The sequence below is a fragment of the Natator depressus genome, chromosome 5, assembly GCF_965152275.1.
Source record: "Natator depressus isolate rNatDep1 chromosome 5, rNatDep2.hap1, whole genome shotgun sequence".
Classification (NCBI taxonomy): domain Eukaryota; kingdom Metazoa; phylum Chordata; order Testudines; family Cheloniidae; genus Natator; species Natator depressus.
In genome coordinates this window covers 30,729,022-30,756,808 of record NC_134238.1, presented here as the reverse complement: position 1 = coordinate 30,756,808, position 27,787 = coordinate 30,729,022, and the positions used below count along the sequence as shown (strand labels likewise).

Sequence of the window (27,787 nt, the reverse complement as noted above, 5' to 3'; positions counted from 1 at the left end):
GGGACTGGGTAGAAAATGGCAAAAAATGTTCACATCAAAGGTGGCATGTTGATACAATTAACTATGGCCATGATCATCTTCCCAATAAAATCAATACTAACACTCCCACTGATTTCAACACTCCCACTGGGTCAAGACCTATATGTATACCTCCACAAAGTCCTAAGTTTTTCTTTGAGTGATGGTCCCTACTGTATTCCATTGTATTCCAGGTGAGCGCCATGCACCTGGAGCCAGAGAATTTGAAAGTAGCATCTATTGGTCCATGCATCAGTGTCTCAGGCCAAGGGGATAAGGAGTGGGGCCTCTCAAGTTCTTTCTCTCAAGTTCTTTCTCACTGCCACATGGTCCAGGTGGGAACCTCCAGTGTCTGTAGCTTCGGCTTCATCCTACAAAATAAGAATTAGGGTTAGTTTTGTAAATAGTTTTTACAGTTTTTATAGTCTATAGTTCAGTGTTTTATGGATTTATTAATATTTAGATTTAGTCTCTTAGGGAACTCCCCCCAGCCCTGTACTCCATTCGAGTACTAGACTATGCCCTGGACTCCAGGCTTTAAACTCTGCACTTCATGCCTGCATACCTTCTCAGTCAGCAATGACCATCAGTGATGCTTGTATTACCTTGGGGAAGTCCACATCACTGTGAGGTTCAGTATCTGCCCATCATTCCCCAGCCTTACCCGAGAAGGGCAGGAACTTCATCTCTGCAAATACCTTATGGAGAAGGCCAGGAGGCTCCAGATCAGACCCAGGCCATGGAATCCTGTTGGTCTGATTCAGTAAGGAGTGCACCTTCTGCTGCAAAATCTGACTCTGGAGCAGGAGATTCAACCCCCAAAACTCTCTGTTGGGATGTCGTTGGGAATCCTGGAAGCACTCTCAGAAGCATGAGACTCGGTCTTCCTCTAAATCCACTTCAAAGAAGTCAGATTTGGCTCTAAGCAAGCTTATCACCTCAGCCTGTGAGAACTTAGCACATCCTAAGTCCCAGAGGCACAACAAGAAAGCCCATAAGCACATCAGTACCAAACTGTGATCCATCAGTACCGTCATCCTCAGCATCTCCAACCCCAGGATCCATTGGCATTGACAAGTTTTTCATCAATTTTCATCAGCTTCAGGTACTCTCTTCCTCTTCAGCTCCAGCGGTTTGAACAAGTAGAACTCCTCTCACACCAGGGAGATCTGAATCCGTTGCCACTCCACAAAGCATTTTCTCTGGAAGGAGTTTGTTGCCTATCCCATACAGAGAATACCGGTCCCCCCAATGGTACTGACAGTATTGCCACTGGAACTGGAATCAGCATTCTCGTCATTGGGAGATTCCTAACCACCAAGTGAACCTTTGGGGGCTGCTCTCACAAGGGTATCCTCAAACAAGAGGTGAACTCCCTATTACAGCAAGGAGCTATAGAACATATCCATCCTCAATACCAAGTTAGTGGATTTTACTTGATTTATTTCCTGATACCCAAAAAGAAGAGCAGTTGGAGACCAATCCTCGACCTCTGCCATCTCAACTGCTTCATTCACAAGCTCAGATTTCGCATGTTCACATTAACATCTATAATCCCATTTTTAGAAAAGGGAATGTGGTTTATGACTCTCGATATGAAAGACACCTACTTTCACATAGATGTTCATCCCGCTCACAGATGCTTCCTCAGATTATGGTGGGCTCTGACCATTTTCAGCACACTGTACTACTCCCTTTCTGAATAGCAACCTCCCTCAGATTCTATACTAATATATTCTTGGTACTAGCAGCTCACATCAGATGATATTGTCTCATTATCTTCCACTACCTCGATGACTGGCTTCTTGTCACCACCAGGAAGCCTATGTGCCAACTTCTATGATACTGCACCTCCTTTTCTGACTGGGAGTCAGCATAAACAGAAAAATCTGTTCTCACCCCCATACAGTCTCTGGACTTCATCACAGCCACCTTTAATTCTGTCACTGAAAGAACATACCCAGTACAGGTTCCAGCCCATGAAAAATATAGCTCAGATTACAAACAACGCTCAAATACCAGTCCAAACATGTCATTCTCTTAGGTCATATGGCCTCATGCACCTAGGCCACCCTGTTTGCAAGGCTCCAACTGCATTGCCTTCAAATGTGGCTTCAGTCAGTATACTTTCAAAATCGCCATTACATGAACCTCATTATAATAACCAAGGTAGTGTATTTCTTGCTATGATGGACAAATACTTGCCTGGTATGTGTGGGCATCCCCTTTATCCCTTGTTCTCTGGAAAGAACCATTATTACAAATGTGAAGGGATCCCCAGGGTACAAACTGGAACTGTGGGACCTCTGTGCCCCTTCACCCTCCAGCTTGGGCTGTCTCTCACAATGCTATGCCAGTGACAAACAGCAAACACCTCCAGGCACTGTATCATACTAAATTGTATGAATGCTCTCTAAGCCACTCATGAATCATACAGAAAGAGGCCCTAGCTAATCATCCCAGCCCTGCACCGCAGCACTATACCGTTTTACACTGCTCAAGACTCCCTTGGACAATGCAAGCTCATTAATTAGTTTGCCACTCTGACAAGGGGTAGTGGCTCTTGTTAACCTCATTTGAAATTCCCCAAGCACATCAACCAAAGCCACACTGTTTTAGGTAAAATATAAAACAGTTTTATTAACTACAGAAAGATAGATTTTAAGTGATTATAAGTAGCAGGCATAGAAATAAAAATTGGTTACAAAAGAAATTAAAAATAGAATTCTAACTTTAACAGACTAAGCAAGATTTGACTCAAAGAGTTATTCTCGCCCTAATAGATGTTACAAGCAGCTCACAGTCCTTAATACACGGGCTGTATTCCCTTTCAGCCTGGGATCAATCTCCCCAGTTCAAAGTCTTTGTTTTCCAGATGATCTTCCAGATGTTGAGGTGGGGGAGGAGCGAGCTCCAGTGATTATGTCACTGTCCTTTTTTATACTTTATTTCAGCTGCTAAAAAGATCCTTGCTGTGATGTGGGTTAGGCCACCTTCATTGCGTACATGCCCTCTCTGTGGAGTCTCTGGGATGGCCACTGGGAGAGTGGATTCCCCTTAATGGCCCATAAACACATGTCTGGTTGGTCCTGATGTAAATCTGTCTTACTGGGTGCTCCTTTGTTGCCACTGAAAGGCTGACTGTAGATGTTTCCCAACCTCACAACATATGTCAGTAACCCACATAGCAAAACTTCATAACTTCAGATTCAATGGTAATACACATAATTCAACAGGATATTAATGTTCAACAAATCAAGACTTATTAGATGATACCTCATCATAATCATATAACAGTGGTGAACATGGGGGTTCCAGGTTGCTATTCTGAGGTACAGAGTGTTGCAACAAACGCATCCCTATTAAGTTGGGGAGTCCACATGAAAAGCCAAATAGCACTTGGACACCTTGAGAGTCCAGGATGCATATCAATATACTGGAGTTGCAACACTCTGGAAGGCATGCAAGACCTCTCTTTCATTCATCCATATTCACCATGTCCTTGTAATGTAAGTCAATGTTATGACTGTCTTCTGCATCAACAAGCAGGAAGGAGCAAGATCCATCTCCCTGTGTGCAGAAGTGGTCAGCCTGTGGAACTGGCGCATCAGCAATTGAATCACCCTCTCAGCAGCCTCCCTTCCAGGGAAGCAAACTATGGTTGCAGATGCCCCTAACAGATATTTGCAAAAAGAAAAGGAGTACTTGTGGCGCCTTAGAGACTAACCAATTTATTTGAGCATAAGCTTTCGTGAGCTACAGCTCACTTCATTGGATGCTTATGCTCAAATAAATTGGTTAGTCTCTAAGGTGCCACAAGTACTCCTTTTCTTTTTGCGAATACAGACTAACACGGCTGCTACTCTGAAACCTAACAGATATTTTGCTGTCAACCACAAGTAGGAGCTCTATGACTTGGCATCATACAATACTTTCACTCTCTGGGGAACCCCAACTCGGGATCTGTTCACCTCTCAAGAAAACAGGAAATGCCTCACATATTGCTCCAGAGGCGCCGTAGGTCACCACTCACACGGTGACACTCTGCTTCTTCCTTGGTCAGATCAGTTCAACAGTACCTTCCCTTCACTACTGCTCCTGCCACGGGTTCTACACAAAATCCAGCAGGACAGAGTCATCCTGATGGCCCACTTCTGGTCCAGGCAGTTTTGGTTTCCCAAACTCCTATGCATGTCACCCCGCCCACCTATCATCCTCCCAGTGTTTCCCAAACTCCTGACTCAGTGGAATAGCAAGATCAAGCACCCTGATCCACATTCACTCCACCTCAGGGATTGGTATTTGGATGGGCATCCATCTTAGAATGTTCATGCTCCACAACCATATGAGACAACCTTGCTAATAGTAGAAAGGACTCTGCTAAAAGATGTTACATATCTAAATGGAGGCGTTTTTCTTCTTGAGCACATCAAAGAGGCATTCTCCCAGAAACTGCAGATATACCTCTCATCTAGGACTATATCCTCTCTTTGAAGACATCAGGATTGTCCATCAGCTCCTTCTGAGTCTGCTTGGCAGCAAGTAGTGCATACCATCCCCTTCTGAGAACTACTCAGTCTTTGCACATCCACTGACAATAGATTTTGGAAAGGACTAATCAGAACCTTTCCACCTATTCAGAAGCCTACTCCCCAGAGGTACTTTAACCTTGTTCTCTTGGTACTCACAAGGCCCTCCCTTTGAATCTTTAGCTTCTTGCTCCATGTCTCTCCTTTCCATGAAGATCACTTTCCTTGTAGCCATCACCTGAGCTAGAAGGGTTGGTTGGCAAGCATGAAGCAATGATGGCAGATCCTCCTTACACTATATTCCATAAGAACAAGGTTTCTTTGCTTCTACATCTCAAATTCACCCCTAAAGTATTTTCAGAATTTCACCTTAACCAATCAATTCACTTACCATGCTCTTCCCAAAACTGTACACGTCTGCAGAGAAATTAAGACTCCATTCCTTCAATGTTCAGCGGGCCTTTGTATTTTACCTGAAAAGAACAAAACCAATCAGGAAATCCCCAAGACTATTTGTTGCTATAGCAGAAAGAATTAGGGGGCACTCCATCTCCACCTAGAGCAGTAGGTACAATATACCATGCCATGCCACCCTTACCATAAATTAATAATTGTAACAGTGATGTTTTCACTTATTTTGCTAATTTAAAATGTTCTTGGTAGACATATGCCTGGGTTGAAATGAAAGGTACTGTATCAATTTGAATCATATTGCTGTCCTATAACAAATACTAAACCTTATGGTTTTTTAGATGTACAGGTAGTATGTATAGTGTGTGGATGCAGCCCATATAACACATAGAGAGCTGTATATGCAGCCCACAATCGTAAATAGGTTAAGAACCACTGACCTAGAGAATCTCCAAATGGATCTCTGGCTGCATTCTACTCTGCTATCAGCTGTTGAACCCCCCACTCCCTTCAATGGGGAAAGAGCTCGTTCCACCAGAGCACAGACTACAACAATGGCATCATTTAAGGATGTTCCCCTCCTTGACATCTGTAAGACAGCCACATGGGACTCCGTTCACATGTTTGCAAAACATGTCCCAGTGCGGGACTCCTCTGCTGATGCCTCCTTTGGGATGGCAGTTCTCAGCCCTTCCGTCTACATCCTCACGCCCTCCTCCTACTTAGGTACTGCTTGTGAGTCACCCACAGTGGGATACAATAGGGACATCACTCAAAGAAGAAAAGGAAGTTACTGACCTGAAACTGGAGGGTCTTTGAGATGTTTAGTTTCAATCTGTAGTCTACTATCCTCCCTCCTTCCCCTCTGCTTCAGCTCTATCTAATTTGTGGTAGAGAAGGAACTGTAGAGGCGGTCAGTCCACTTTTTTTTGTTCCCTTGGATGGAGACACAAGGTGAGCCAGGGTGCATGCACAGACCACCAGACATTACTTTCAAATTCTCCGGCTCTGGGCACATAGTGCACATGCATAAACCACAGTGGGACCACACATCTCAAAGAACCTTCAGTTACAGGTCAGTAACTTACCCTTTTAGCCACTGCTAGCTAGCACTGGCTATTTTTAGGAGTCAGTTTGCCCCTTACTCTCTTATTATTTTTCTACTCTCTGCTCCTTGCAAAGGTCTTCCCTGTGCTAATCCAAACTACTAAGAAGTCATTTAATATGGGCCAACTCATTTATTTCATCCCTATTTAATTTTTCTTAGCTGTATCATTTGGGCATCTAGAGGTGCCTGTCCAGAAAGTCTGTTGCATTTATGCATTATTTCAGGAAATTCTGCTTGCAGACCTAGATTTGTAATTCCACATATTTTCCACTTAGTTTTACATGGTGCAGATATAGATGTTCTTTTGTTTGTACAGGCTTCTTTGGAAATGTATATTGTGTAGAAGTCTGAAAATTGACATACTTATTTAAATACTGACATGTAGGAAGATAACTGATGAGCACAACTCATTTAGCCTCTTACTTGGATTGTTGTTCTTATGTTTTAATATTACAGATAGTCAATATTAATGCCCATAATCCTCAAAACATTTTTATCTTAAAATTGTTATTACTACGTATGTTACTTTGACTTTTTAAAAGGTACATGTGCATTGTAATTGATCCACTTTCCCTATACTTTTGAGTTGTATGGTGCCATCTGTGAAGCAGTCCCATGATAACGAAGTACAAATCGTGATTTTCCCATTTAATTAAACTGTTGAGTTAATCACAGTTATGTAAAAGATGGGCTATAAAAATAAACTGATGTCTGTAGCATTGTTTAGTGCTTTCAAAAGCCATTTCTCATTAGGACTGTGATTAGCATTTGTTTTGTAATGTTCCAGGGAACAATTGTCCAAAAAGATTGTGTTTTTAGTAAAATAAACCTACATAAGAGTTGAATTACAGATTCATTGCAGTCTATCACCTAAAATCATTAATTGGAACTGAAGAAATAATTAAGCTTGAGGAGGAAAAATAAAAGTGTATGACACTTTCACAGTGTGAAAAGGATGGCAATGTACCATGCCAGCCACAGATGAGAATATGAGTGTGTAGTGGGTCACAGCTTCTTTCCTTTTATAATAAAGGACACCTCTGCTTCTTTGCGCTATTTACAGATATTTTCTCCACTATTGTTTACATTTGATAGCCTTTTTAAACTAGTTCAGTATCAAGAAGTGTCTTAACTATTAGGCACTGGACATGGTGCATATTTGCTATTATATTTGACACCTATGAGACAGATTTAAAATACAACATTGTGGGTTTCATTCCTGTATCCTCGTCATAAAATATATTGATCCATTTGTGTGAAATAGTGCAGGTCTTTCAAAAGCAGCATGGTGGTTGACAGGGCAACTTAAAATGCTTTGTGTTCTAGTCCTTTTCCTTGTGCAAAGTCGAAGTACAATGAGATTTCATATTTTTTCTGTTTCATTATGTCCAAGAGCTTTTTCTGGAGTAATAGTTGACAAGATAGAACTTATTCAAATGTAAAAATAAAATCAATTACAAAATTGTCATGGCTGGGTTGCAGCTGGTACTTGATGATGTAGTGAAATGAAATCCTTACACCTGAGCAACATAGTGTATTTATAATCGCTGTTAGAATTTGAACCTATCAGGAGATGTTGCTAGAAATGCCCATCACAACTCCAGAGATGTACACATTAATTTCAGAATAATGTTGTAGTTTGAGTTTTGGAATGAAAAAGTTCAGCTTCATTGAAGCACTGGAATGGGTTACCTAGGGATGTGGTGGAATTTCCTTCCTTAGAGGTTTTTAAGGTCAGGCTTGAAAAAGCCCTGGCTGGGATGATTTAGTTGGGGATTGGTCCTGCTTTGAGCAGGGGGTTGGACTAGATGACCTCCTGAGGTCCCTTCCAACCCTGATATTCTGTGATTCGAAAATATGGAGCCCTCTCTGATATTTTCTTAGGGGCTCTTTCTCCTCCATCCTGGTATTTCCTGGTATTCCAAGGTATTTCTCAATCCTTACCTAAACCACTGATTCTTTTACCATTATTATCTATCACTTGAAGACTTGACATCAGAATTGAAGGTCTTTTTTAAAAGATATGCTCTAGCTCAACCAGAAATTATGGGCATGATGTAGGAATAAGTGTCACATTTGCTACCCACCCATCTGCCATTTACATGCTCCCCCTCTCACTGTCTTCTCCCTGCTTTGCCCATTCACCCCTGCATCTCTGCTGCTCCTCCATATCCCGTCACGCTCCCAGTGCTGTGTGGAGAAGCAGCCCCTTATCGGAGCACTTAGCTCACCAACAGCCTGGATGGCAGGCTCCTTCCTTCCCCCCACTGCCTCTGGCTGGGTCAGCGCCCCAGGAAAGCCCAAGACCCTCCGGCCTGGGGTGCTGGCCAGGAGGAGCCGAGACCTGCGTGTGCTAAAGCCCCGCACAGCATTGGCACAGGGTAGCCTCTCCACCCCTCAGCTAAGCTCTGGAGTGGGGGAGAAGCAATTTCCAGCCTGTTCACCCCCTGAACCTGCAGGATCCACAGCAACCCCCTGGGCAGGAGCTTAGCACCCTCTTCCCCCCCACCCCTCGCCCGCCCTGGGTCCTGCCCCCAGGGAGCATGGGGCTGCTTTGACCCCTAGGCACCCTCCCCTGTTGAGCCACCTCTCTGGCTAGGTTTGCTGAAGCCCCTGCAGTCAGGTTCACTGTGCCCCGGTGCACAATGCATCCTTAGAGTTTAACCCCTTCCTGGCCTCGCTGTAGCCAGGGGACAGGAGGCGGCTGGATTAGGTCCATGGCCAGCAGCAGCCTGGAGGTGTTAGCTGCAGTTTGACACAGTGTGAGCAGAAAGGGAAAAGCTGCTTCCAGATACAGGGGATGGAGGCAGGGGGAAGAGATGAGCTCTGCAAAGACAGGTCATCCCTCCCGCCCTACCCCCCAGTGACTGGAAGCAGCTCCCATCCCTGCTTTCCCACAAAGTGCCGAAAGGCTGGCCACATTCTGGTGTGAACCCTGGCAGAAATATGGGGAGGGGGGACATGTGACCCTGCATGCCCCCATTCCCCATGTGTTGCCTCAGGAAGACGCGGCACTAGGTATCAGGAGAGGCAGGTCCATCCCAGGGGCCCAGCCCAGTATGGAGGGCGGAGAGCGCTGGGCAGGGAGGGGAGGCTCAGTTAGCCATTCCCCCCTGTGTATGAGAGAGGTGTATGGGTGTGTTTCACCTCTGTGTGTGTGTGTGTGTGTCACCCCTCCCTGTGTGAACCCTAAAGTCTTAAAGATAAGGTAAATAAAAAGAATCCAACTATGCAGTATTTCTTTTTAACAGGGGCTCAGTCAACTTGATATATTAATTTGACTTGTTTATACTGCATAGTTCTGATTGATTGCCGTCAAACTCACTTGAATACGAGTAGTTTTACCAGGTGTCCAGTATTCAGCATTGGGAAATATGGTCACCCTACCCAATGTGCTTTGTTCATCCATTTGTTCATCTATCTGTAATTTAGTTTTTAACATTTGTTATGATATTATAGCTGGGCAGGAAACAGTTTTCCCATAACGTGAGTGTTTTGAGATTTCAAAATTTTTTCTTGTCCTGAAATGGGACACAGTAAAAACCTTGAAATTTTTTGCGAACCAGAAATCCCTGAACAAGTCAGAAGAGCTCAGCTGAAATGTTTCATTTTGATAATTTTTTAAATGTTTTGTTTCACTTTCAATCTTTTTATTTTACATTTCTTTACTGTAAATTTATTTAAATTTTGAAACAAAAAGACATTTTGACCCAAAAAGCAGAACTTTTTGTTTCAAAAAAAATTTAAACCAGGAAATTTGTCCACACTGACCCTTTCCCACGAATACTTTCGGTTTAGACTTTCTGGCAAAAAATTCCTGATTAGCGCTATATAATATGTAGTAGTTAATGTTCTGTGGCATTACAAATGATGTAATACAAAACTTCACGAACACATCTTCATTGAGCAATGGGAAAAGACTGGGGCAAGCAAATGATGGGCTGTGAATATTAGCAAATTACAAATTAACAATATTCTACTATAGTGTCAATTTAAAGCATTAACGTATGTGAGAGTAATATCTATACTCACGTGTGTACTGGACACGTTTGGTGACTTCAGTGGGGAGCCTTGCCTGAGCTGGGCCCTGTTATGTTCTTGCACAGGTATGGTGTCTGAAGGTAACTTTGGCCCTTATCCAACAACTGCATGCATGTGGATTCAGGGGTCTACCCATGTGGAGCCAGTTGTAGGTCTGAGGCTCTTATTATCCAGTATGAATCTACTATCACAGATGCTTTAGATGTACAATATAGCCTTAAGAGGGAAAGTAGTAAAATGTTAATTAATATCCCAAATGTTTCCCTATGTTAATATTAGAAAGTTGTATCTCTTATAGCTGTTATTAATATTATGTATTATAATATTATAATTTATTGTTATATTAATATTATTTTCATTATAAGCATTAAAATTGTGTTAGCAAACTTGTTGAAATATTGACCCAGTCCCTCCACTCACCTGAATATGCCTACTGAAATCAACAGAACTACTTGGATGAGTCAGATCCGCAAAATAAGTTTGAAACTGGATAGATTATTTCAGGCATCTTAAGAAGAATCATTTAAAAGTTTAACTAATTGTTATGTGTATGTATTTAGAAAAAATAAGCAGAAACCATAGCCTTTAAACCAAATTGATTTCCTTCAGTTTATTGAAGAGAACCAGACTCTTTCAGAATTACCCCTGGAACCTTGATGTGCAGCAGCAGCGAAATTGGTGCTGTGTACAGAATTATTATTTGTTAGCACTAAATCCCTTTCTAGCTGTGAAGTTTCACATGGTTCACTGACTTTTTCATTTCCTGTGTGTGTGTGTGTGTGTGTGTGTGTGTGTGTGTGTGTGTTGTTTCCCTTTCCCCAGAGATTTGCCTTTTGACTAAGGGCCGCCGCACTGCCAGTGTCAGAGCCGATACATACTGCCGTCTCTATTCCCTCTCCGTGGACAATTTCAACGAGGTTCTGGAGGAGTACCCCATGATGAGGAGGGCCTTTGAAACGGTGGCCATTGACAGACTAGACAGAATAGGTATTGTTTTTTTTTATATTTGACTTTATTCTTAAAATATTAACCTTTTTCTGAGTGGAAATCTAATATTCCAAAATTAAACCCTTTTTAAAAAAATTACCTTACTTTTCCACTGCAGGAAATGTTCTGTTGACTTATGAATAAGAAATGTGGTAAGACAAGAAGTTCTGCAAAGTTATTTTTAAATACTAAAAAAGACTTTATTTCAGTCTGGGGTTTATTTTCTATACCTTAAGTATCAAGATTATTATTTATTAATCATGCATAGTGCTGTTAATATGCACCACATTGTTCAGTGCTTTAGGTTAGTGAAAAATAGATAATATTTCCCTGCCCCATATAGTTTATAGTCAAAGAAACCAATGCTGAGAGGAGCTGAGTGCTTTCAACACCCACAGAAGCCAATGGGAGTTGAAGCCACTCTGTGCTTTGCTTGAAGCCCTCATTTACCTCACAAGCTGGTTGCTATGGATTTGATTTCCAAAGGTGCTGAGCATCTGCAACTTGAATTGAAATCGCTGGAATCTGCTGATGTTCAGAAAATCAGGTCTAAGATGTCCAAGTGAAAGACAAAGTGATGAGGTAGAGTCTCCACCACTTGAAATCTTTAAATCAAGATTGGGTTTGTTTCTCAAAGTTATGCTCTAGTTCAGCTAGTGATTGTGGGCTTAATACAGAAGTTATTTGACCTTTGTTATGCAGGAGGTCAGACTAGATCATCACAGTGGTTCTTTCTCACTTTAAAATCTGTAACTCCTGCAAGATGCTGGACACCTTGAACTCCCACAAGTACCTTCCAGGATCAGACCCTAACAGAACAGACAGACAGAATTTTCACTCAGTAGGGTTGGCACTAGAGTTTAAACACTTCACCAAAGTGGTTTAGTTTTAGCAGTTTCTTCAAGTGGCGATTGTAGGGAGCTTGAAGTATGTTGGTCATAGGGGCACAAGAAGGTGTACACGGCTTAAAATATTTACTATGAAAAACAGGCAAAGAATTCAATATTTATAACAGACCTTTGCTAATATTTATTTAGCAAATACATTTAAAAATATTTGTGCAAATATTTTGCAGACATAAAAAAGGAGACTAGCTTTTGAGAATGTGGTGCACTGAGTTAGCAAATCAAGATGCTGCAAGCTCTTTTGTTCTGGGATCATATCTTTGATTATGTCCTTGCACAGAGCTATGCATGTGGTCAGTGCTTAACAAATAATAAATATTATTAATGGTAGCATTTAATAGAGTTTCTATTAATAGGAAATCTACAGATGACAAAAATAGTTCAAATTCTCATATAAAAAATAAGATCAATTTAGTTGGAATTGTTATTCCTGTATGTCTGATTCAGTTGATACACAGAGAAATACTGCCTGCCTGTACCTTCACAGATGGGCAAAACACTGACAGCCATTAGTCAAACCATAACCTGTGAGAGATCCCAGGTATTCAATTTACAGTGATTATTACACAACCAGGTACCACATAAGCAATGAGTTATATTAGGTCACAGATATTTAGAGATTACTTCTCTGAGTCTGGTAGTCACTAGTTACAAATGTCTAATAATTAGTTCCAAGAAATGTGCTAAATAGCAGATATATTTATAACTTATGTAACAGTTTAGTATGCAGGAAATTAGGACAGCTTGATAAAGAGAGAGATTAATTTTTTACACTTAGTCTAGTCGCTTTTCCCACCCCCTGTTGTTCAGTAAATTGTCAAGGTTACATGTTGAAAATCATTTTAATAATAATGGTGCATTATAAGTAAAGAGGTACCATGCTGATGCAGAAAGTTCACATCTCTCTCAGTGTACGGTGTTGTTAAGGCAGGCAGTTTAGCTACAGAGCATGTGGGGTGTGTAGCAGAGTCAGCTGGTCTGGGTTGTGTGCGCAGTATGAGAGCTACTGCAGAAGTACCCCAAGAGTGGTTCAGCACGGCTCCACAGCTAGGAAAGAAGAATTATTTCATCCCTCACCCCCTAGGAAGATCATTACAGCACTACTATGTAGGCTGTCTGACACCCAGAACTTGAGCTGTACTGCATGACTGACAATGGACTTTGTGTTTTATCACGGTCTTAAGACACCTTGCATGCACTCACACTGTGAGTGTGAGAATCTGTTACTGGGCGCCAGACCTGCTAACCCATCTGCTCTTGTACCTCTTTCTTTCTAAAGGCAAGAAAAATTCGCTTCTCCTGCAGAAGTTCCAGAAAGATCTCAATACTGGAGTTTTCAACAATCAGGAGAATGAGATCTTGAAGCAGATAGTAAAACATGACAGAGAGATGGTGCAGGCTATTGTCCCAGTTAGTCTACAGCAAATGCCAGCACTGAATTCTAGCTCTTCAACTACGGCATCATCATCGCGAATCAGGACACAGTCTCCTCCTGTGTATACTGTGACCAGCCTATCTCATGGAAACTTGCATTCTCCAACACCGAGCACACAGGTGCCCCAGCAAGCTGTCGTTCTCTCTCCTTGCTCTTATACTACTGCAGTCTGTAGTCCGCCAGTACAGAGCCCTCTGGCAGGTCGAACTTTTCAGTATGCATCCCCAACTACTTCACAGTTGTCACTGATGCAGCAGCAGCAGACGCCTAGTTCATCGCAGAAAAATGAAGTTCACAAGAGTACACAAGCCCTTCACAACACTAACCTGACAAGAGAGGTGAGGCCTCTCTCTGCCTCACAGCCTTCTTTGCCCCATGAGATTTCCACTTTCGTTTCTAGACCTCATCCAACGGTGGGAGAGTCTCTCGCCTCAATTCCACAACCTGTCTCTAGTGTCCAAGGTCCAGGTATGCAGGTTGGGAGCAGAGGCAATGTCCCTCAGAGAGTTGCTCTCTTCCGTCAGATGTCTTCAGGAGCAATTCCTCCTAACCGAGGGGCCCCGCCGCCAACAGCTGTTCTACAAAGGGATTCTTCCACAGTCTTAAACACAGACCAAGAAGGAGACAAACCGCGATTTGCTTCAAACTTATGATCCTTGTTAACTGTGAAAAGCAGAGACATTGTAATGAACTGAAAACATCCCAGAAACTATTTTAGCCTGTTTCCTGATAGACCCTGGCAGCCTACTATGAAACAAAATATTTTAGACAGCTCTGCCCTTCATAATGAATACAACGTATAGATCCAAAAAGGCATTTAAAAGACTTGGTTAGAATTTGTCTTTTTTTCATTAAAGGAGCCTAAATTTTGTTGTAATATTATTTGTTTTTAATGTGTGTTACTTTAAAATTAATCTAGCATATTTCTCTACTTCTGAAGAGATGTCCTATTTCAATGGCGGAGGGGAGGGGAGAGGGGACAAAAATAACCCAATGATAATACACTTTATATGTTAAATGACCGTATTATTTATTCCAGGAAATAAACTTAAAAAAACACCCCTCAAACTAGCTAGGAAATAGCACCTATTGAATAATAACTTTTAACTTTCATTAATTTCTGTATAAAAATTGTAAATCATTTATCATGGAAAATCAATCATAATCTCCCATTTTATTGGTCCAAATTTCATTTTAGTGCTTTCCATTGACAATTAGATTGAAGAAGAAATATACTCCAGCCGTATGCAGTAGAAGAACTAGCATTACCATTGCTCTGGATAATTGTAATCTCAAAACATGTAAATCATTCTGTTATTTCAGAAAACTGGGTGGACTTCTACCTTAATATTGCAAAAGACTTTGATGAAAACTATAAATATTGTCATTGTAAAAAACTTTTTAGACCCAAACAAAAATAGCTGCTGTGTGGTGTATCATTGCAAGGTCTTTGTTTAGAAATTTAGTTTCAGCTCTTCACTTCATAACTTTACAGTTTTAAAATTTATTAAATTTAAGAGCAACACAACTGTTAAATTGTAATACAATGGCAATGTTACTTTTACATGCACTGTTTTTATGCAAAATTGTACGCTTGATCCTGCAAAGTGCTTGTACTTCACCAATACCATCACTTTTCTTCCTTGCCCTAAGCAGCATCTGAAAATAGTCCATGCATGCTTTTGTAAAAAAACAAAAAACAACAAAAATATAGGTTCGGTCAGCCCTTGTAGGAAAAGGCTTACAGTAACTTTTTGGCTTTAGAAAATGATAAGCATTCATTAATTGTGTCTACCTTAAAATTTCCTATAATGCTGACTCTGAATCTCTGTTTTAAGGCTAGAAGTGAGGTTTTTCATTTAAAGGATTATTCGTAAACCACAGCTTAATTTAGACTTTCAGGTGCTTTCTGTGTCTTCACTGTAGTTTTGTAGTTGACTGTGGTGTTAATTTAAAAGAAATAAATAGAATATAGCATCAAGTCTGTCTGGGATTGCACGATTTGGTCTGTGTATATTGTAATTAAATGGATAGTATATCCTATGGCATGTAGTGTCAAACATAGCCCATAGATATGAGGTTTATTTTTTTAAAGTCTTTAAAAATAGAAGGGAAAGGGTGACAGAAAGCAGGGTTAAAGCATACTGTTTTGTGAACATTTTCTTTCGTTTGCTCAGATCTTCACATTATCTTGTGATTCGACAGTACCTCCGCAAAAGAAGTTCTTTAATAATCATTTGTGCCTGACGTGTCACAGTAAAATAGAAATTGAAACGGAATATGTCATACTTCAAATATTATTGATAAAACAGCAGAACTATAATACAAAGCATATATCATATTCCTTAAGAAAAAGCAAGCCAACCATGCGAAAGGAATGAATTCAGAGGAGGAGTTTTTGCCATTAATGCTGGCCTTAATGATCAGTGGTAGAATTAAATAACATCACCAACTACGTATTGCAGTACATTCAGATATACATGAGAGCCAAGTAAATGGTCTAAGGCTAACAGAGCTTGAACCCATGCTGCCTGTTAGTCCTTTTTACTTAACTGGGTACATCAAGCTGAAAAAAAAAAAAAAACTTTTTAGAATTTTTGCCAACTCCCACTCACCAGTACAAATCAATGTAATTATCCCATTAACATGCTGCTGACATTATTAATTGGAGTGGTCAGGAATAGTGTACAAGGAAGCAATTGTTAAAAATGTTTGAAGCATTATGGATACGCTGCAAGACCATTTATTTATCAGTACAATGTCCCTTATTTTATTTTAATACTTATAATGAATTAGATCCAATTTATTAAGATCATATTCTGATCCTTGACACTATTTAAGGTTTACATTTAATAGGTATAATGGGGTTAGTAGTGAAATATTTTTATATATATATATAATTTTATTTTAAGCACTATGAAGAAACATTAATTCATGTGGTCTTTCAGTGAAACCATAAAAAAATCTTTTTAATGACTTTGTAATCGAGTGGACAAAATCTAGGATTTGTATGTTAATTCAATAAAAATGGTACAGGGTATACAATTATATACATTATATATATATATATGTATGAATGTATATATACTTAGGTTAAGAAACAAATGACTCACATTCCTGTAATATAAATGTTCATTGCTAGTTCCAGAATTGACCTATTTTCTCTGTACATAAATAAGCCCATATGTATGGAATCTCACATCTGTACAGGATGAAATGTATTAATGAAAAGGTTGGATCTTACTGCTGCTGGGAAGACAATAGTTTAACTGATTCTTTCAATGACTGTATGATCAGGGATGAGTTAGATTTTTTTCTTTTGTCTTTGCTCAAAGCCATAAATATATATAAAAAGATTATTAATAAATTGAACAAAATATATAAAAATGAATATTTGATTTGATCTGATATGTTTATAACCAAGCATGTCTTGTTTTATCATAAAGTGCAGATTGTCTGCTATTTTTCCTTTTCATAACTTCCAAATTAATATACAGCTGATATTAGAAAAACATGAGTAATTATGGAGAAAAGGTGGGTGAGGTAATATCTTTTATTGGACCAACTTCTGCTCATAAAAGAGACCAGCTTTATAGCTTACACAGAGCAAAAGCTTGTCACTTTCACTGATAGAAGTTGGTCTAATAAAAGATATTACCTCACCCACCTTGTTTTTCTTATATCCTGGGACCAACACGGCTACAACAACCCTGCAAACAATGAGTAATTATGGACACACAATAACTTTAGAAAGGAGGAGGACTTAGAATATTATGAGAACATTTCCCAGTATGCAATATCTCCTGTGCAGGATAAAGGAAAATTATATTCCAAAATATTCTAATTTTTGCTAAAGCTTTTAAACTAATAAGCTAGTGCCATTAAAATGTCCCACTTTTTCAAATACAAATATTGGAAACTGAAGTTTATTTTTAATGCAGTTTTGACTGTGCCTGGGTCCAATCCAAAAGAGTTTTTTGTTTTGATAAATTGTATTCTGTCATATTTTTCAACGTTATAACATTATCTCACTATATTTTGCTAATCCCATATGATATACATCCAAACTTTTATGCAGTTTGATACCTATTTCAAGCAAGCATATTTTTAATTAAAACTTTCTGAAGTAGCAGGAAACCAAAGGCTTGATTCTGCATCAGTCAAGTCAGTGGGAGTTTTTTCCAATAATTTGAATAGGCGCAAGATACTAAATAATACTGAATAATACTACCCCAATAAACCGCAGGTTTTTGTAATTATACTTTAAGAAGAATGAATGGTTGTATTTGTAAATGATGCCTTAATGTGCATCATGATTCGATATCTCCCGACACAGATACATTCTTCATTCATATTTAAATGATTTTGTATCTCGTATTGCTAAGGTCAAATCCTGACTTAAGTCATTGCAAAACTCCCATTGATTTCAGTGGAGTCAGGATTTCACCTGAATTTTTTTAACAATGGGCCAAATTCTGTCTGGATATATCCCTTGCTCAGAACCACTGAACATGTATAGGGATGCAAAACAGGGCCTCACATGGGTCCGCTGCCTCGAGTCTTATTTTTTCATATAATGTGTGTTCTGGAGGATTTTACAAGATTCTGGAGAAACACTTAAAGAAGCACTGAAATTCCATTAATCTGCTCATGTATGGAAAAAGTGTCCCTAATTTTAGGATTTAGGAGCTGATTTTGCCACTGCTGAGCTACACCTTATACTCAGAAAGAACAGACTAACACGGCTACCACTCTGAAACCTGTCACCTTATACTCATTCAACCTGATTAAGGGTGGATTGGAAGCAAAACTGAACCATACTACATTTTATTTTAATCAGTAGAGTTCATCATTCATTGATTCGCATCTGATAGGACAACACTAATGCTTATGTTGTTAGTGTGTATTCACATTAGTTTACTCACCAAATTCAATATGTCTACCCGTGTGAGTATCTGCTCAACACTGTGGAGGTTGCTCGGTATAGCCTATATTTAGCCTAAAATGTCCCTGCTCCTTCTGAAGTATTTTTCCCCACATTTTCTTTTTAAACTTTTAGACCCAGTTTCACTATAATTTGCCAACAATGTTCAACCAGAAAACAAGATTCAGATGTTCTGATCTTGAAACAAACCACTATCTCAACTGCACTGGGAATATGTGGTCATTTCAGCAACTTTCCCTTCTCTTAAGCTCTGTAATTGCTACCCCCTCCCCCGGTTACATTCCTTTAATTTTTAGATAGTCACACAAATAAGAGAGTTTCAATATAGAAACAGAAAACCATTTCTGTCATAAATTATGCACCTATGCCATAAGCATTGCCTCATAAACACCAGCAGATGTTATAACTAAAGCTGATTGAGCTCTTTGTTGTGCACAATTTATCCTTTGGGTTTTGGTTTACAAATTGTCCAAGAGCAGATCATGTGCCTTTGGTAAGTTACAAACCTATCTGAGCCTGTGGGTTTTCACAAACAATCAATACCAAGTGCTCCTTTGCATATTTAATATTCTGAATCTGTGTGCTGAGGTCTGGTGATGTGGTTTCTGGGCCATAATTAGATGACCTTTACAAACAGGAGTAGTGCCTGACAAAATCATTGCAGCATTGAAACGCTCAGAAAAAGGGTGGGTAGCACTGCAGAGTGCAACAAGGTAGCAGTAGGATAATTGTCCTTTTTTTCATAAAAAAGAAAAAATATTTGGCTACATACATGAACAACCAGGAATAAAAATATATGGATTCCTTCCTTACTGAGGGAGGAAGAAAGAGACATAAGAGATTTATTGACTTTAACAGACTTTGCATTCAATTCCTTCTTCTTCACACATACACCATGGTCTAGATGGTCCTTAGGAGGGGGATAAAGAAGAGGAAATGCTAAAGGATACCATCTAGGAGTTTTCTCCAAATCATTCTGTATGCAGAAAGGGAAGAGGCACACCAGACTCATCCACTGAAAGAGCCACAGATCCATCCTCAAAGCCTGCGATCCCAGCAGAGAATCTGTGTCCCTGCATTGGCTCTGGGCACCCCAGAGCACCACTTCCATCCCTTACAGCACAGCTCTTGATTGTGGCTGTTCATGGACCCATCTTAAAGGGGGGGTTGTTTCTGATGAGGGAGAGGGGATGCTGAAATGCTAATACAGCCACCGGTGCTAGTGTCCATGGGGCTGGTGAGGAGCTCACTTCCAGATGTGAGGAGTGCTGTCAAGTACTCATGTCCCTCTTCTATTTAATGTTTTAGTTCCAACTCTCAGGGGTACCTCACGCACTTGAGGGGACGGGAGAAATGCTGTTAAATGTTCCATTATTTCTTATATAGACATATACAGCAATATTTTCTATAGCTAACAAAGTACAGTTACTACACTTACTGATTTCTAGATTTCTGACCTCTATTGATGTAGCTGGGTGAGTATGTGAAAAATGTCCATTAACCATGTCCATCATATTCATTTTGATCGTGTTCACCATTCACCACACATGTATTTTTCAGTTCAAACAATGTCCTTCAACATCCTCCATTTTGTTTTTTAACAGCTTAGAGTGACGTGAATTATTGCTCAAGTTGTGGCCCACATCTCAAGAGCCTTGTCAAGCATCTTGGGCTGAAACACAAGCATTTATCTTCCCCACACACAAAATAGATTCAGCCACCACGGAAGGTACCAAGTTGAGTCTGAGTGATGTTATCCACAAAATAATGGAACTGAACTGCTCATCAGGACTTCACAGAGGTTGTGATGATGCTTCCTGAACTATAGCATAGGATCCCCCACTGGTGCTGTAGTCATCTTCTCTCCTACTTCTTTATTTGCAGGTCGTCTGAATCACGTTGGCCTTTGAGAGTGAAACCAGGGAGCTACTGTATGGTGGAGCACAACACATCACGATAACATCCACTGAACCAGCAACCATTGATTTGTTAGCAAGGAAGTATTTTTCCTCAGAGTCCTTGGCACCCTACAATGCAAACAGGTTATTTGCTTTGATAGGTGAAGTATGCCCCAGCCACAAGGCAGAGGAGCAGCAGGTTGAGTCCAAGCAATAGGCAGGTAATGGTCAGGGCATAATCTCCACCACATTATCTCAACATCTCTCTGAACGCTTTCCAATTTATCAACATTATTGAACTGTGGACATCAGAACTAGACAGAGTATTCCAGTACTGGTCGCATCAGTGCCAAATACACAGAAAATATAACCTCTATATTCCTACTCAAGATTCCCCTTTTCATACATCCTGGAATCACATTATCCCTTTTGGACACACCATCACACTGTGAGCTCTTGGTCAGCTATTGCCCCTGAATCCTTTTCAGAGTTGTGGCTTCCCAGGATAGAGTCTTCCATCCTGTCAGCGTGGCCTGTGTTCTTTGTTCCTACATGTATAACTTTATATTTAGCTGTATTAAGTAGGGCTGCCACCTGTCGGGTTTTCACCCAGACAGTCCAGGTTTCAGCTTGTGTGTCTGGGTGCAATTTGACAGCCTTTATGTCTGTTTTTTTTTAATCTGGGGGTAGAAGGGAAGAGGCAGAGCAGGGGTTGGGCTTTGGGGGAAGAGGTGGAAAAGGGGTCAGGGCCTGGGGGAAGAGGAGGAGCAGGAGGACCCAGATATTCTCTACTCTTTTTTCTCTTTCACCAGCCAATTTGGTCCACAGAATCCCTATTTCTGGGATGATGCATGAGTCAGAAAGCACACAGCAAAATTTTCTTTTCCTAGGGCGTGTGTTCAGGTCTGGCAATTAGGAAAAAATATTTGTTCACTTTTACCCTGAACAAATTTGACTGGGAGTCACTGGGCCCCACTAAACACAAAGCCTCACAATGTCACTTATCAGAATGGACCTCCGCTGTAAAGAATACTTTCTGGGAACAATGTGGTTGTCTAGTTGCATCTCTGAGTGAGCTGAATCTGTGTTTATAACAGCATACTTGGCCTTGCACAGCACTGCATTATGTTTTCGTGGCACTAGGTGCGATTTTTCATTTTGTATATCATTTTCAACCCATTGCAGTCACATTACCTTATTCTGCAGTCATGGAAAAATAAAATGCTTAAATGATTTGAGAGAGGGGAGTTTATCTGAGAATCTAAAAGTTTTTATCTACAATTTTTATCTGAAAGGCTGGATGTTAAGTTTGTGCTTAAAATACTGTGACTAGGAAATTTGTCCTTTGAAACTTCTATATGTATGCACTAGGCAGGTCTGATGTAGAAAGATTTTTCTACCTACTGTTAGACTCAGACACCCATCATCTTAATATTAATTTTCCTTTCACTGTTTTCTGCATCATCTACTTAATCAACTAGTTCCTTTTCTCTTGCCCCCAATTGCTTCATTTTAATGTAACAACCCCCCCGCAACATTGCATTGGCTTGGTTATTAAATTCCCGTTCATTAGTTGCTAATCATTTGCCTATATTATTTAAAACTGACCTAAAATATGTAATGATGGTTTGCAGGGCCTACCTAATTAATTGAAATTGGCCTAAAGAAGTTTCCACCAAATCTCTACATCTGCCTTTGCTACCAGTTCTGCTGTTGTCTGCCTCTGCTTAGTCTTATTTACAGTGTCAGTACTCAGGTTTCAGAGTAGCAGCCGTATTAGTCTGTACCCACAAAAGGAAAAGGAGTACTTGTGGCACCTAACAAATTTATTTGAGCATAAGCTTTCGTGAGCTACAGCTCACTTCATCGGATGCATTCAGTGGAAAATACAGTGGGGAGATTTATATACACAGAGAACATGAAACAATGGGTGTTACCATACACACTGTAAGGAGAGTGATCAGGTAAGGTGAGCTATTACCAGCAGGAGAGCGGGGGGAAAAACCTTTTGTAGTGATAATCAAACAGAGAGGTCTTAATAGGCTCTCCTATCCCAGGAGTGAGCAACCAAACCCTAATGTGCTGGCCATGCAACACAAGATACAAGAGATATTGTTTAATTAGGGTGTGACTTTATTACTCATCTGGGAAATACCTGGCAACAAGTGTACAGTGCAGCTTCATATTTTCCTTAATTGTTTCCACCTATTTAGGAGGGGCTGCTGTCACCCTTTCCCTTCACACTTAGTCCCAGCCTATTGCTCAGACTCAACTGCTGGCCCCCGCAATGAGGGGAAAAGGGATGTCTCCCTGCTGTACCAGACATTTGGAGACCAATCCCTCTTCCTCAGCTTCCTTAGGGAATGCCCTTCCCCTAAGTTCACCTCCTCTCCAGCTTATCTGGGAACTGGACCCCCTATGGAATGAGTATCTGACCTAGACACCTGCCACAAGGAGGCACCAGCAATTAACTTGGCTGCCTCCCCAGCCCCTATTAGGCGGGTTCCCAGATCGTTAACAGTTCCCTCACTGACATTTGTGAAAAATACATCTGTTCCCCGGTCAGATAGGTGTTCCACATCATCCCTCAACAATTCAGGGGCCCAATATGATATTTTCTGATGGATAATTACCAGTCCTCCCTGGCTGCATATTAATTTAGCTACTTCTCTGTTCAAGCACCTTCTGTCTTGTCAACTCAGGGATGCTCGTCACTTCCCTCCACACTCTGCTGCAGCATTTTAAACCAATTCATAAGCACTCCTGAGAAAAGATAATGAATCTACCCCAAATCTCTCTTTGCACTGATGATCAAGCCAATCCCCTTACAAAATCCGAAATCATTTTCACGCAGTGAATGGTAATCATCTCCCCCTGCTGCTCGCTGCCTCCCAAAGCAGGTAAGACATTCATCAGCTGGCCCTAAAGCATGCCCCTCCTTTCATGCCAATTCAAGATAGCCTTGCTACTGAGGCCCAGTTGTGAACCTCCAATACCTGGGCCCACAGATCTATATGCCTGACCCATTTGTCCACTTCTGAAATTGGATAGATAGTAAAATTAGCCATTCACACTGACTAGGAGCCTCACATATGTCCTGTACACATTTTAATGCCAGCATCTAATTGGCTGTATCCCCTAAGCCCAGTTAGTCAGCAGCTGTCACTGCCCCAATCCTGAATGAGCGGGATCCAAATTCACAAGCGAGACACCCTCATATTGTAAGTTCCTTTTTAAAATCACTACATTTTGGTATGTTGTGATGGGGATCCTGTCACCATGAAAAAAAAAAGGCCCAGCCCAACTCAGCTGGCCTCATTACTATATAATTCCTTAATGCCAGAATAGGCCAAAGTCCTGCCTTACCACAACTCTTGTACCACTATGGATATGCCTTGCCCTCCCTACTCTGTTTTTACCCTGATCCATAAGTAAAGATGACCAATAGTCCACCCCATTGTAAGTCCCTAAAGTGCTACCTGAAGTATTCCTTGCCTACCCAACGACCAGTTCTCTGACTCTAAATGCTCCAGGAAATGCCCCCAGGAAGGTGGCTTTGAACAGGGCAACCGCCTGGTTGCATTAACATGTTTGGGGAAGAATGTGCACCAGGTCCCAAAGACACTAAACAGTGAAGGAAGTCAGGAATCTTCCCTAGGGCCTTAGGTTTGAGACCATGCCTCTATCAACCTCTTAACTAAAAATCTGCCACAAGAATCTGCGTATTTTTTTCGCCTACTAAACTCTCCATCTGCCTTTGCTACTGATTCTGCTCCCTCTGCCTTGCCTCAACGACCGTGTCACTATTGTGATGCTAAAACACAGAGGTCCTAATAGCCTCTGTTGGCCAAGGAGGAAGCAAGCAAATTTTAATCTCCAACTCAGAAAAAATGATGCTTTAAAAGCCATTGCTGCCAAATTCACTGCTGTTGGTTTTTGGAACATGGAGGTCTTGGTCTTGATGTGGTAAGCTAATGATAATCAGTGTTAATGCCCAAAAGTGGTGGGCTGATGTGATATATATGAATACTTCCAGGGCCTTCTAAACCATAAATGTGAGTAGCTTATCTCAGCCATAAAACACAATTCCCCTGAGAGATGCCCATTTGCAAATCTTACTTGAGCTAATCTATTAACTGAAGTTGTTGTTCATTGTTGGTCCCCTGAAAAACCATCCCATCTGATTTCTTCTGAGTTTTTGCTGAAGCTACAATCTATAGCTTTCCAATAGATGGCTGGGTAAAGTCCTGTTACTACCAGATCTTGTGTTCTGAATATTTGTTATATTTCTATCCCCTGTTTACCACACGCACAATGTGACTCTCTGCCCCCACTCTGTTGCTCCACTTCCCCCTTTCCCCCATACTTCTTGGCTTCAAGTTTTTAGAACAATCAAACACTACTGTGAGGGCATCAATATAACCTAGATAGAGAGGGGCAAGGAGGGCTATTCTTGGAGCATAACAATCCTCTCGTCTCTTTCCTGATGACAGAGTGAGTTATGGGATCATAGGCCATAAAAAACCAGTTGCCACATGCGAAACTCAGCTGAGGAAAACGTAGTCGAACAGTCATTCCATTGCATTGCCCCTCTCCATTCCAATTCAACCTCTGCAAATCTGAGATTGATTTTCTGAAGTCCATAAGGTTTACACAAAGTATTTATTTGAAAGCAAGAATCACTATCAGACTGATTACTTCTCTTTGGAAAATAGTTGTGCAAATGAGTGAAGGGTAGAGGAGTAATAAATACATAGGCATGGTTTAAGAACCTAAAAACCTAAAGACCATTTTTAGGATACAGTTACAAAGGGAGGACCATTTTAGAGAAGACAGGGGGAATTAGAAGATGGGATTTTATTCTCTATCAAATTACCTTTAGCATTTGAAAGACTATGTTTCTTTTATTAATATTTGTTAGTGATAGTGCAAGCAATAGCTTGCTTTGCTAAGATTTTCCTGCAGGAAAGATACAAATAATATATTCAGAAATATATTCATATAATGGGACAACGTGTAAGTAAGGCTCAGGAAAAAGCTTAGGTGCTCATGATCTCGTGGTTGCTCATATCAGTTTTATACCACTGCCCTCCCTTGTCAATTCTGTGCCTCCGCCATGCTGTGAAGCTACCTACCAAGCACATGGAGGCACAGGAATCATCAGCAGAATAAAACTCAGATGTGACCACTAGCAACAGCATCACAGACTATCTTCCCTCCCTTCTGCATCTTGGTTTTACAATTTCCAGTATATGAGACATTGTGCAATGGTTTCAAGAAGGTGGAGAGGAAAAGTGGTTTTTCCACAAGCAAATACATAGCTACTTAGAAATTTTTAAACAGTGTCTTGAGCGTGTTTGTTTCTTTAATTTCTATTAATTTAATTTCCAGGTCTATACCCCTTGGGGTAAATCTATATATGGCAGAATGCAGGTAAAATAGAGCCGAAGACATACAATTCTCCCCCAAGGAGTTCAGTCACAAATTTAATTAACACATTATTTTTTTAACGAGCATCATTAGCATGGAAGCATGTCCTCGGGAATGGTGGCTGAAGCATGAAGGGGCATATGAATGTTTAGCATATCTGGGATGTAACTACCTTGCAATGCCAGCTACAAAAGTGCCATGCGAATGCCTGTTCTCATTTTCTGGTAACATAGTAAATAAGAAGCGGGCAGCACTAACTCCCGCATATGTAAAGAAACTTGTTTGTCTGAGCAATTGGCTGAACAAGAAGTAGGACTGAGTGGACTTGTGGGCTCTATTGTTTTGGTTTTGAGTGCAGTTATGTATAAAAAAAATCTACATTTGTAAATTGCACTTTCACGATAAAGAGACTGCACTACAGTACTTGTGTGAGGGGAATTGACAATATTTTTTCTTTAAATCACTAGCTAAACAGTAGGGTTTTGCTAGTAAAAAGAATATTGCAGAGTTAAAATAGAAAAATATACTTATTAAATGGTGCACATCTATAAAATAAGGGTTGTCAGTTTCAAATATTTCCTTGAAATATCTTACAAACAGGCAATTTTTTTTAAAATTATAACAGTTCATCTTTTGTGATCACCATATTCTAGGAAACTAGGCTTGCTATTTTCATCCAAGATGGGCTGTGCCTTCAAAAGCAGTGTTGTTTGGCTATAAGGGCCTGATCTAAAGCCCAATGAAATCATTGGAAAGGTTCCCATTAACATCAGTGGGCATTGGATCAAGCCCTGAATTAGGAATGCACAAAAGCCCAGGTGAATTCCTGAGCTGCCCCAAATCGCGCAAATCTGAAACCCATTCAGACTTTGTGCATTCAAAACTAAAAAACAGAAGTGAAAACTTCCGAGATTCACGTTCCATGGGAAGGAGATAGTTTGGCAGTGTCAGTGCTCAGCTGGAGAGGGGAGAATGATGATATTCCCTGCCCTTCACTACATCTCAGAAAGTGATGCGATGCTGCAACATCTTTTAATCTTCCTTTTATGAACTCCCTCCAACCCCTTTTTTCAACCTACAATAGTGAGAAGTGGGTACCTGATATGACCATCTATTCACTCTCTTCTTAAATATAGCACTGGCCAGTCTGCCTGTTCAGGATCCAGGGCCTGCTGCAGAGCTAGTCTCCAGGCAGCCTCAACAGCACAGCTGTGCTGCAGTACCTGCCCGATTAGCCACACAACCTGATTGGCTGCTGAAGCCAGCATGCTGGCTCTTGAACCAGCAACAGCAGCAGCTTGCTGGCTTCTCAATGCTTAGGCCTATCACTGTGCTGGCTCTTGCATTACCTTGTTCCTGCTGCTCCTGCCCTGCCTCTGTCCTGTCCCCACCTTGAGCCACTGTTTGTTCAATTTCTTGACCTCTGGCTCCTGACTATGGACTTGGACTTGACCCCCTGGCTCTGGTATCCAGTTCCTGACCTCCTGTTCTGACCCCTGGCTGTGGTGACTAACTGTGACTCTGACCACTAGGTCTGATGACCACTCTGGCCACTAGGATAGACCACCCTCACCTTGATCAGCTGCCACTGCCACTGTCAGTATCAGCATTTTTCTAAAAGCACCATGGAAGGGAAGAAAATAATTACAAAGCTGGCCTTCCTTTCACGGGCCTTGGAGAGGAGGAGGGGAAAAAACAATTTATCTTGCTAGTCTCCTCCTCCCCTGGTCTCTTTGAGAAGTGTGTGAGCTCTATCCCTTCCTGAATGCAAGAGGTGAAGATGTTGGTGCTCTATAGCCTTGTTTCTTCAAAGGGCTCCTGGCTCTTGCCTTTCTTATCGCTGACATCCTCTGCCTCCCACCGTTCCTTCCATAATCTTTGTTGGGTAGCAGTTGTTCTCCTTCCCAATCTTCTATCCTCCAGGGTAACTCTAAGAAGGACTAGTTCAAAGGCTAGACTCCCCCCACCATACACGCACTCCTTACTTATAGTGAGCAGCAGCACTTCAATCTATGAGTATTGATGCAAAATGTGAGTGTGAATGGCAAATCTGGCTCACATGGAAGATTATTTGGGGAAT

General features: G+C 40.8%; 1 protein-coding gene and 1 long non-coding RNA gene across 4 annotated transcripts in view; one reads left to right on the top strand and one right to left on the bottom strand.

The window, feature by feature from the left end:
• Nucleotides 1–14,300, top strand: part of HCN1 (hyperpolarization activated cyclic nucleotide gated potassium channel 1) — a 298,037-nt gene extending 283,737 nt beyond the window's left edge. For 2 of the 3 annotated variants that reach the window (XM_074953932.1, XM_074953931.1), the window contains 2 exons: nucleotides 10,930–11,094; nucleotides 13,279–14,300. In XM_074953932.1, coding sequence (XP_074810033.1) covers nucleotides 10,930–11,094; nucleotides 13,279–14,087 — 974 coding nt within the window. In that variant the 3' untranslated portion in view covers nucleotides 14,088–14,300. Of the gene's footprint in view, nucleotides 1–10,929; nucleotides 11,095–11,580; nucleotides 11,677–13,278 lie in introns of all 3 variants that reach the window. The other variant, XM_074953933.1, reaches the window with a different exon arrangement.
• Nucleotides 364–10,222, bottom strand: LOC141988101 (uncharacterized). The gene is made up of 3 exons (XR_012639657.1): nucleotides 10,099–10,222; nucleotides 4,939–5,020; nucleotides 364–389 (listed from the first exon to the last, which is right to left on the bottom strand). It is a non-coding gene; the product is annotated as an uncharacterized LOC141988101 (long non-coding RNA).
• Nucleotides 14,301–27,787: the final 13,487 nt, after the last annotated feature.